At 44.8% G+C, this 10,798-nt stretch overlaps 2 protein-coding genes across 3 annotated transcripts; one reads left to right on the forward strand and one right to left on the reverse strand.

Moving 5' to 3' along the window:
- Nucleotides 1-979: 979 nt before the first annotated feature.
- Nucleotides 980-2,995, forward strand: gpr75 (G protein-coupled receptor 75). Its single transcript, XM_085800342.1, has one exon. The coding sequence runs from the start codon at nucleotides 1,119-1,121 to the stop codon at nucleotides 2,760-2,762; it is 1,644 nt and encodes a 547-aa protein (XP_085656468.1). The 5' UTR covers nucleotides 980-1,118; the 3' UTR covers nucleotides 2,763-2,995.
- Nucleotides 2,996-3,603: 608 nt separating this feature from the next.
- On the reverse strand, nucleotides 3,604-10,477 carry erlec1 (endoplasmic reticulum lectin 1). Of its 2 annotated transcripts, none has more exons than XM_085800344.1 (14): nucleotides 10,154-10,477; nucleotides 9,863-9,967; nucleotides 9,115-9,195; nucleotides 8,631-8,708; nucleotides 8,491-8,551; nucleotides 8,339-8,379; nucleotides 8,008-8,231; nucleotides 6,997-7,138; nucleotides 6,744-6,905; nucleotides 6,604-6,663; nucleotides 6,160-6,284; nucleotides 5,990-6,067; nucleotides 5,791-5,866; nucleotides 3,604-4,908 (listed from the first exon to the last, which is right to left on the reverse strand). In XM_085800344.1, exons 1-14 carry the CDS (start codon nucleotides 10,292-10,294, stop codon nucleotides 4,837-4,839), a joined length of 1,446 nt encoding a protein of 481 aa, XP_085656470.1. In that variant the 5' UTR covers nucleotides 10,295-10,477; the 3' UTR covers nucleotides 3,604-4,836. The 2 variants fall into 2 exon arrangements, with proteins under 2 accessions (XP_085656470.1, XP_085656469.1); XM_085800343.1 differs by having other exon boundaries at nucleotides 8,491-8,554.
- Nucleotides 10,478-10,798: the final 321 nt, after the last annotated feature.

Here is a 10,798-nt window from a genome sequence, read left to right on the forward strand (position 1 = left end):
AACACTTGTCAACCAATTTGAATATCATATTTACACATTAACAGTAACTATCATAAATTATTACTATGCTATCAAGCTAAAATGCTCCGAGGCACTTGTCATAAAAGCTGAAGTATGTTGCCATGGTGAAAAAAAAAATCGTTTGCTGCGGTAAAATAACTGACGTCACAGCAGGTCTCTTTCAAATCTTGCAACCAGCAGTAAAAAAAAAAAAAAAAAACTGGGAAAATGGCCGTTCATACTGTCTTTAATTATCATAAACGGGGCATAAGTGACACTAGTTTTTTTTAATTTATTTTTTTATATGGACTGCAGGGGTTATGTTGATGCCCACATACGTAGGCAGTGACTTCATACTCATTTCTCAGTGCAAGTCCGGTGGCCGTCGCTCCTGTGTAAGAATGGATCCATATCGCCAAGAAAAGGAGTATGCTCTCATCTCTCTGCGCTGTATCGGCTTTAAAAACACAGACCTGCGAGCCAACGTTTCGTTTCACGTCGAGGTTTGTTAATGGACTGCGCTGTTTTGCATCCGCTGCCGTTGAAATACGTTTTTTTTCCCCCTCTCTCTCTCTCCCAAAGCCGCTGTGCGTTCATACTGCTTGCTATCATACTGATTTAAAATGAAGACTGGCTGTATCAGATGATGAAGATGATGGTGAAGATGGACACACGGTCGATTACAGCAGGTAGGTTACATTTCGCCGGTATAGAAAATGAACGCCATTTAACAGCTTAGTTTATATGTATACATATATTTCCTCTGGATATCAGCAGACGGTGTGTGTGTGTGTGTGTGTGTTGGGGGGGAGAGGGGGGCGGGGGTAAGGTATAATTGGCCAAATGCAGTGGTGCATAGCTATAGCCTAGTAGCTTGTGTCTTATAACCCTTTTACACTCAATTGTAAGTTAACTGTTGCTCTCCATTATCAGCTGTAATGCATTCAGAGTGATCTAGGGTTCACCATAATAGCTTATAAATGACTTTGTATCTTTTCTACCAAGGTGGCAGCAATGGCGGAGGCAGCAGATACTGTAATCATCATGCACTCCCTCCATACAGAGGAATAATGTTGAAATCCATGACTGGGGGATCCTCATAAATTGTTGGCAATACAATGAACACCACTGTCACGCCATCGGACCTGGTGGATGTGCCAAGACATCAGACCTTGAATGGCACCCTGGGCACGCAGACCTCGTCAGGCTGGGCTGTGATCCACGCCGCTACCTTGACCTTCTGCTCTCTGCTCCTCATCCTCATCTTCTGCCTGGGCTCCTACGGCAACCTCGTGGTGTTCCTGTCCTTCTTCGACCCGGCGTTTCGCAAGTTCCGCACCAACTTCGACTTCATGATCCTCAACCTGTCCTTCTGCGACTTGTTCATCTGCTGCGTGACCGCCCCCATGTTTGCCCTGGTGCTCTTCCTGGACGCAGGCGGAGCGGACGGCGTGTCCAAGAGTTTCTGCTTCGCCTTCCACCTGACCAGCTCCGGCTTCATCATCATGTCCCTGGAGACGGTGGCCGTCATCGCTCTGCACAGGCTGCGCATGGTTTTGGGGCAGCAGCCCAACCGCACCGCCTCCTTCCCCCGCACGCTGGCCCTCACCGCCCTGCTGTGGATGTCCAGCTTCACCATGGCCGCCCTCCTCACCCTGCGGGCGTACCCACATGCGGGCGGACCCTGCTTGCCCCATTTCGGCCTAGGAGGCGGGCAGGCCAGGGTGGTGTTGTACGTCTACCTGGCCGACTTTGCCTTTTGCGTAGCTGTGGTGTCTGTATCCTATCTGATGATTGCTCAGACATTGAGGAAGAATGCACAAGTGAGGAAATGTCCCATCATGACGGTGGACGCCACATGCCCTCCGCCCCCACCGCCTCTCATCGCAGCGGGCTTTGAGAGCATGCAGTGTGCCGTTCAAGGTCCCTCTCTGTACCGGAACCAGACTTACAACAAACTGCAGAACGTTCAGACTCACTCCTATGCCAACAGGACCGCCCAGCCCCTGGTCCCAGGTGCTGCACAGGGAGCCACCTGCTGCCAGCTGGTGTCCACAGTCAACCTGGCCACAGCCAAAGACTCAAAGGCCGTCGTCACCTGTGTCGTGATAGTGTTCTCCGTCCTGCTTTGCTGCCTGCCAATGGGAGTTTCGCTGGCACAGGATGTTTTGACACCGGAAAGTAGCTTTGCGCATTACCAGTTTGAACTGTGCGGCTTCGTGCTCATTTTCCTCAAGTCGGGCATCAATCCCTTTGTGTACTCACGCAACAGCGCTGGCCTGCGCCGCCGTGTGCTGTGCTGCATTCAGTGGGCAGCGCTGGGCTTTTTATGTTGCAAGCAAAAGACTCGTCTGCACGCGATGGGGAAAGGCAGCCTGGAAGTCAATCGCAATAAATCCTCCCATCACGAAACAAACTCGGCCTACGTGCTGTCGCCCAAGCCACAGAGGAGGCTGGTGGACCAGGCTTGTGGTCCCAGTCACTCACGGGATTGTGCTGGGAGTCCAAGGGCCACAGGTGTGCGTAAACCTCGCCCGCCGAGTACCTCGACGCCCATCAACACCCGCATTGAGCCCTACTACAGTATATACAACAGCAGCCCCTCTGCGGGGCCCAGCTCCCCCACTAGCCTGCAGCCTGTCAGCTCCCAGACATTTGCCTTTGCCAAGTCATATGTAGCCATGCACTACCACACTCACCAAGACGCTCTTCAAGACTTTGAAAGCACATCAGTGCACCAGATTCCCATTCCCTCGGTTTAGTCCAAGAGCTGCCAAACAGGAACGTTTGGACAATCTCACCATGGCTTTAAATGAAATGTGAATCAAAAGAGAAACATGAACACAGTCCATTTTATGTATTTGGAATCGGTATTAAGCTTGTTCTCTTTTACAGTGGAAGTACATGTTAATTTTTTATTTTTATTTTTGAGTGGTAAAACTAAAGAACCAGTCATAAGCTTTCCATGGACACTTGAAATTAGCAAGACATTTGTAACGGAGGTTTCTGTTCCAAAAAGTTATTTACTGTCATTGAACTGAATAAACCTTTTTTTTTTTCTTTTTACAGATACAGAGCATTTTCACATAAATTTACCCCCGTGTTGTGCACAGATGTGCCATTATAACCCAAGACTGTAGTTTTTCATTGCAGCCGGACTGGACTGCATTTACCGGTTTCACTGCTGCCTCCTGTCTGGTTGACGTTGCTGAGCACTGACATCAGCTGCTGTGAAACCCTGCACAGGCCCACACGTGGCTGTCAATGGCATGTGGTTACACTTTGATGGACTTCTGCTTCTTAAGAAAAATGTATTTGTGAACCTCATACACTTTTTAAAACAATAAATGTTTGGCAAGTGTAGTGGATCTTTCACTTTTTTTTTTTTTTAAATCTTTTTTAAACCACAGCTTTGATGATTAATCAGGAAACCCACTGACAGGAAATGAATCAGTATCTTTTTTTTTTATTTTAAATAATTGATTTAACCATTTTAATTGTTTTTTATAGTCATGTTTATCAAACTTAGACCAGCTCCACCATGCTCATCTCTGTCAACTTACCATATTTCGGTTTTAATGTTGGTCACACAATCATCACAAATCACTTTTTCTGATCAGATTTTTTGAGGCAAAACAATGAATTGATAAATCATGAAACTTCTATATATTACACATGTTTTTATATTTAATATTTTGTGACTTTAACGCAAAGGCCTCTGAACTGAACATCAATTCTACAGTGGCTACCGTTCAACACTTCAGTGTAAATATGACAAAACAACACACACATAGTATGAGCGCCCTCTGTTGGCCTTTATTTTACCATGGCAACTTACTGTAGCAGATGTCCTTCAGTGAGATGCCACATTTCTTTTAAAACATGAAGAAAAACACACACTAAAAAAAAAAAAAAAATTATAAATTGAAATTCTCTTATTAATCACTCGTCTTGGTCAAGTCAAATACATTTTCCCGTGTTGTAACCCAACACTGTTATTGAGGTTTCATGTCTTAGTTTTATTTTCTCCTGCAAATGCATTGAATTTATATCTTTGTGATACAGCAGTGATCAGGATCCCAGTGCACATTATCATGTAACCACAGAATACCTCTCTTTTTTAGGAAACCCACAGACATTCTGTACATCCTACCACATCACTCACTTTGAAGCTACTCCACGGCTCCTTCTGATGCATAACTTACACTCATTCATCCAGTAAATCAACACAGCACACTCACGCTTTTGCAAAAAGAAAAAAAAAAAAATCAGACCTTCCTTTTCTCATATCTACATATACAAAGTGCCACAATCAAACAACTAATCATTTCATACCTCACACACAGACACACATCCTCACACACAGACAATAAAACCACCATGAATATTGTTGATTCCCCTGATAATTATGAATCCCCTGATATGTATCTCATTTACTTGCAATTAATCAACACAAAGTGAAGCACAGATATTAAGTACAGGCAACAAATCCACTGCCTTGTGGAGTGCGGCGTCAGCCCCGTTTCACTGTGTTACCAATGAGTCTGAGCTGGCCTGCTGGGTTAGGCTGTGATGTAGCATTGTCCCGTTGCACAGGTCAGGGCTTCGGGCTGAGGCTGTGCTCCTGAGCTACGTGAAGTCCAGCCTCAGGATCAAGTTTAACCTTGATTTTGGCTTCTAGCGCAGTGTCACGGGCATTTCTCTTCGTCCAACAAACAGGCTTCTGTTTTATCACAAGTATCCTCTCCTCTTTTGAAGTTCACGTCTCTCTCTCTCTCTCTCTGTGTCCTCTCCTTGTCCTTCATGCGCTGTCGCTGTCACTCGATCTCTTACAGTTTATCCGGAGAGTGACAGAAGCCCGTGTTCATCTGCAGTGTCGAGAATCCTGCATATGACTGGAGACTCAACCTAGAGGGGGAAAAAGATGTCAGCCAACTTTAAAGAGGAACTTTTTATCTTAACTCTGCTACATTTTTACTTTAATTAAACAGCAATAAATGGAAGCTCTCTGCTTTCCATGCAGCGTCTCTTTGCCAAAAACCAACCTTGTCCCAGTTCTCCTCTCTGGGCACCGGGATACAAACACGCCCCGTAACTCATAATCTCTTGTTTATGACAGATAAGACTACACAAACATACACGTCGTAACATCATATATGATATATGACGTTATGTACCGCTCTATTGATTGATTTCTCGCCGGCTTCGTTGTAAACAAATGCACATGGCTGAGGGGAGGGTTAGCAAAATAGCGGAAAAGCGGCCAGACTTGCATAGTTCTCCTTTAACAATGTCAATTTTACCAGTAGCGTTAGACATTAGCACTCCCTCCCTTTCAGTCATGTTTGAAACATTTCTCACCATCCATTGTTCTATTGTATGGTTCCCACGCTGTCTGGTGGGCAAGTAAAAATAGAAATTACCATTGTATCCAAATATTCAGATGATTTTGCTGGTTAAATTCAAAATATTTTCATCCCTGTGGAAATGTCTCACCACACTGTATTGTACATGTAGTTTCCATAATCCTGATAACTTTGCTAGCCTTTAAGTGCTTATTAAATTATTAAATTATATTACCGGACAGGTGGAACTAACACTGAATAACAACGGCTCGGTTCCAGCAATTAAGAGATGCAACAGTTAACAAAGCAAATAACTGCACCAGTGTTTGATAAATGAATATGTCAAGTGTGAAAATGGCCTACTACATAATTTTCATATGCTCCCCAATGATTCTCCACATTCCTTTTCTTTCCCCCAGTGTCTGTGCATAGTGAGCTTACTTACCCCCAGGATGTACTGACAAGTCTGAGGCTCCAGCATATAGACAGTGACAGCATGGGGAGACTCAGACTCTTTACATCTGACAGAGACAAGAGAAATGAGACGAGTGAATCAAAAGTGAAACATTTGGGCATTTTTCTGACTCACGCACACTGACTCAGAGCAGGACACCGAGCTGGTGCTGCGATGACTGTTCACTCACTTGAGCTTGACAATGACCTGTCTGGGCTTCCCTGTCAGATCACAAACATCCCCGTGGCCATACAAGTGGGAAACCAGCCTGTCGTGGATCAGGGGAAAAAAGATCAAGAATAAATCAACAATAATCTCAAATGACACCCAGGTTAGGGTCCAGATGGAGAAATGACATACTTGACTTTCTGCACTCCATCATCCTTGAGCTGGTAGGATCTGGCGACGTTCTTCTTGGCCCATTCGACGTGCTCCTCCGCGTTCCAGCTCCCCACCACCACGATGTTCTTTCCTTGCTCTTTATCCTGGAGGGACGAGCGTCACATTTGCATCACTATGCCAAAACAACCAATCTTCCATGCCCATCAAAGACACCACTTTATGAAATTACAAAGTGTTACAATTAAACAGTGTATCAATTGGTTGGTGGAAAATTCAACAAGCAACTTTTTAGTGGGTTAAGACACAAAGAAACATCTAACATTTTATGGGCGAGTTATTTTAATTGAAGCAATAATCTGCAGTGATTCATTGTGAAAATATTTGTTTGCATCGCAACACCTTGTCCGCATAACCACATGACACAGTTTTTACACACATGGGCTCACAGTAACAGACTCTTACCTCATGGTATTGATGGACATGCTTTCCGTAACAGAATTCATATTTCCACCAGCCCACTCCCTGAGGGACACAGTAAAACGATTATAAGTCACCGAATAGTTAATCAAACCACTCAGGCGCTGCAGATGAACGTGCCTCACCCCGTGCAGACAGTACGAGCCGCTGAGGAACTCTTTGATTAGCTGGTCATCTGTCAAACGAGAGATGTGAGTGGTGCCGACCGTGACCTGAGACTGCCCTCCGACGGTGATGGGTTTGTGAGTGGAGGTGAAGGCCTCCTCTCTCACCGGCGACGCCTCCTCCTGTAACGTGTCAAAGATCTGTCTGAGCCAAGTGTCATCGGTAGCATGTACCAATTTCCCCCCTTGTCATCTTTTTCTGCCCACGTCTCACCTCTCTGGTCTCGGAGGTGGAGCTGAACGGTGGTTTGAGCTGCTCCTCTTGCTCCTTGTCCAGCTGGGTGAGCCGCTGAGGCCGAACAGGCGAGCCTGCCAGAGCTTGGCAGAAAATGGCGTTCACCGGGGACGACTTAAACCTGGCAGGAATACATGTCGGGAAACAGTAAGTAAGAAGCTGGAATCTCACCAGTGGGAAAATACATTTCAGTAGAATCGGAGTCCACAGGGATGGCTAATCTTAAAGGGGTAGTTCAACATTTTGGCAAATTGGCCCCTTGCCATAATCCCTATAGTCTTAGGAGTAGGTTCGTTATCTTTAATTGTCAGTGCAAGCTATTTTTAGAACGGCGGAGCAGAGCCGCAAGGTGCTCAGAGCTACACTACGAAGGCTCATGGAATTTCTTGGTTTCCCTCATCAAACTCATCAAATACACAATCCAACAACTCCAACAGGCTCTCGTGGACAAGTTGTGACCTGCACATTCACCACGCTATGAAATAATAACGGAACGAGATGGAGTTGTTTTTTAGGTAAATTCACGCAATACCGCTGATGCGCGTTCCCATCGAGGCCAGTTTTTCGGCAAGCAGTCTCTGCATTTGCCTTGAAAACAACTCTGTCTTGTAATGTTCCATTATTATCTCATAGCGTAGTGAATGTGCAGGTCACAACTTGTCCACAAGACTGTTTTGGAGTTGTTGGATTGTGTATTTGATGAGTTTGATGAGGGAAACCAAGAAATTCCATTAGCCTCCATAATGTACAGTAGCTCTGAGCAGCTTGCAGCTCGGCTCCACGGTTCTAAAAGTAGTTTACACCGACCATTAAAGGTAACGAACCTACTCTATAGGGATAATGGCAATGGGCAAATTTGCCAAAATGTTGAACTATCCCTTTAAAACAGCATTTCTATATTTCCAAAACAGAAACACCTAACGTATCTCTACTCCTGAGGTGTATTCCTTTGAGTACAATACTCCAACATATTCATTCTGGGAGCTCTACCTGTATTCTGGGTGAGCACAAAGCAGCGGTGTCAACACCACCACCTCGTATTCACAGGTTGTGACTTCGGCGACAGACAAGATCTCGTGCTTGGCCTCTGGGTGACAGACATACAGCACGGACGTGGAGCGGGGCTGATTCTGTTTCAGCACACAGGGAGTCCCATTTCCCATTTCCAGCGAGTAGTAGGGAGTGAGCTGACCCTCTATATTCTTAGTGGGCACCTGAACATTAGTGGAAAGAGAGATGGAAACATGAAAGAGGCGACAGTCATGAGAACTGAAAGCTACAGTGTCCTGGCAAACTTGCCTGGTGTCATAGTTATACTCACTTCTGCTTCAGCTGTTGATTTGACTGGCTCTTCAACTTTCTCTGAAAAACATAAATTCCTATCTTTAGTGAAACAAGTAAAAGACATTTTAAATCATTTAGAGAAGTCATATAAACATAATATCAGAAAACTTCCTTCACAAAGAACCTCACCTGTGTCTGTCGACTGGCTCTTTTCTGCCAAGTTCCCCAGGAAGTACTCCTGAACGCTGATCTTCTATGGAAACACATTTGGTCACTTTCTGGACAAATTGCAGGATTTCCATTCCTAATATCTCAAGTCAAACACTGACCTGTCCGGTCTCCTTCTCTTCATGATACTGTCTTATGTGCTTTCCATGGCATACTTCATATGTCCAGTATGACTCAATCTGCAAGGTTGGCAAATCAAGAGCAAGTTTGTCTGAGTGAGTTTTTAATTCACCAAACACCAAGGCAGGAAAACATGTTCTCAGTGGGCTTTATGCACAGCTCCACTACTTCCTGAAATAAGCCAGCTGGTTTATTTCCTGTTTTACATTATTGGACCAACTGATTAATCCAGGTGTGCCTGACCATTGTTGTGAGGTCAGGCACACCTGGATTAATCAGTTGGTCCAATAATGTAAGACAGGAAATAAACCAGCTGGCTTATTTCAGGAAGTAGTGGAGCTGTGCATAAAGCCCGTTACGCTCTACTAACATAGCATGAACTCCAGCTGCACACGGTTTCAGCCTCTCCACCGAGAGAAGTAGGGAAATGAAACGAAAGCAGAAAGGAAACATGGCGGCTCTCACCCTGTAGGAACAGCTGCTCCGTTTGAACAGCGGCTCCAGCAGGTCACCCGGACTTGGCCCACTGTACTCCTTTTCATTGTCCTGAGACAACAAAAGAAATTATTAAAACAATGACATCACAAGATTTAAGTGACATATTTGCACAGAGTGGAATCATGCAGCTGCTTTTCTAAAGATTTTAAAGATTAAGTTTCTTTTTTTATGTGAAAACTGTTTTTCAGTACTTTATTTATAATCAAACTGGAGACCTGTTTAAAACCTGGCTTTTTTTCCTCTCTCTTTTTTTTTTAACAATTTCATCCTCTAGCAGTAGGTAGCATTGTTGTTGCATCATATAAGTAAAAAGCCAGGTACAACAATATGGCACAGCCTGAAGCCAAATCAGTGGTAGATATAGATATACAGTACTTTTATATAAGTGCGGACATCAACCTGTATAATTATATATATATATATATAAGGAGGAGAGATGTGTCCTGGCATGTTTAGTAACATAACAAACCACTTATATTTATCTACACAAAATCAGGGTTGGGGGGTAGCTATATGGGATATATCAGTACATAAATTGGGAGGGGCTTGCTTTAAGACATTTGGGAAGTTTTAATTGCTTTATTTTACATGTTAACCTTTTGCAACTGAAATATGTAGTTCATACTATGTAGGGACATTTCACAGTCCCTCATGAGACCATGCTCAGATTATATGAGGTTGACAGACCAGTGTGAGAAACAAGTTAATCTCCTACCTCCTCTCCGGTGGTCAGGGATGGAAGGAGACATTTGTACTTCTCCTTTTCTGTTGTTGTCATTATGACAAAATCATCTTTGCTGTAGAGTGCTCCTGAAGTCGGCTGCAAACCACAGACAAATGTTTGTTATTCAAACGAAACCGCTGGTACAAAACAACAAGGAAACTCACTCTGATAGCAGAGCAGCCAGACAGGTGCAGTAACACCTACAGCCCTTATATCACAGTCAGTTTACTTGTCCGTTTGAGAAAGCGGTGACACCACAGGAGGAGACAGGAGGAGACCTACCAGCGTGAACTCAGCGTCAGGCCAGGTGATTTTAAAGGGGACTTCGTCTGTGAAGGAGGGGTATCCGCCTCTGTTTGCCGAGACGCCGCTGCAGACCTCCAGCAGCCCCCCGACCAACACCACCAGAAGCCCGGCTGTCATCCCTCCTGTCCGGCTACGGAGCTCCGCGGCTCAGGCCTCTCCTCTTGTAAGACGACAGCCCCCTCCTCTCCTCACACCGACCCCGGCCTGAGCGGTGGACTGAAGGCTGATAGAAAGTCCGAGCCGAGGAAGTCCGGGTTTGACAGGCGATAAGACTGAGAGAGACGGATGTCAATACCGCACAACACACAGGAAGTGGACCGCTCACTTGCCACGTCGTGTTCCGCCTCCGCGCGGGGCTGAAATAACAACACCGCCCCCTGGTGGCGACAAGAGGGACCGAAACAGGTTTACTGCCACACATGTAAAGACCTTTTTATATAGCTTACAGTCTGTGGAAAAGACACAAAATAACTTCAAGCCATGAACATAATATCAGAATTTTCATTGTCATTGGTTTGTTACAGTTGTTGTAGCTGAAGCTGTTGTAGTTTTAATATCCAATCATCAGTCAAATACAGAGAACTTTATTTTAAATTCTAGTCAAAATCCCCAAAGATACGA

The sequence above is a fragment of the Trachurus japonicus genome, chromosome 15 (genome assembly GCF_045865225.1).
Source record: "Trachurus japonicus isolate A0001 chromosome 15, Traja_1.0".
NCBI classification, from domain to species: Eukaryota; Metazoa; Chordata; class Actinopteri; order Carangiformes; family Carangidae; genus Trachurus; species Trachurus japonicus.

Bases quoted from the DNA above. Each gene is read 5' to 3' on its own strand.
- erlec1 (XM_085800343.1), bottom strand. From the start codon at position 10,294: ATGACAGCCGGGCTTCTGGTGGTGTTGGTCGGGGGGCTGCTGGAGGTC. The intron at 8,555-8,630 runs GTCAGTGTTTGA...GTGTTTCCATAG, and splicing joins AAGAGAAGGAGACCGGACAG to AAGATCAGCGTTCAGGAGTA. The intron at 8,232-8,338 runs GTGAGTATAACT...ACTAATGTTCAG, and splicing joins AATCAACAGCTGAAGCAGAA to GTGCCCACTAAGAATATAGA.
- gpr75 (XM_085800342.1), top strand. From the start codon at position 1,119: ATGAACACCACTGTCACGCCATCGGACCTGGTGGATGTGCCAAGACAT.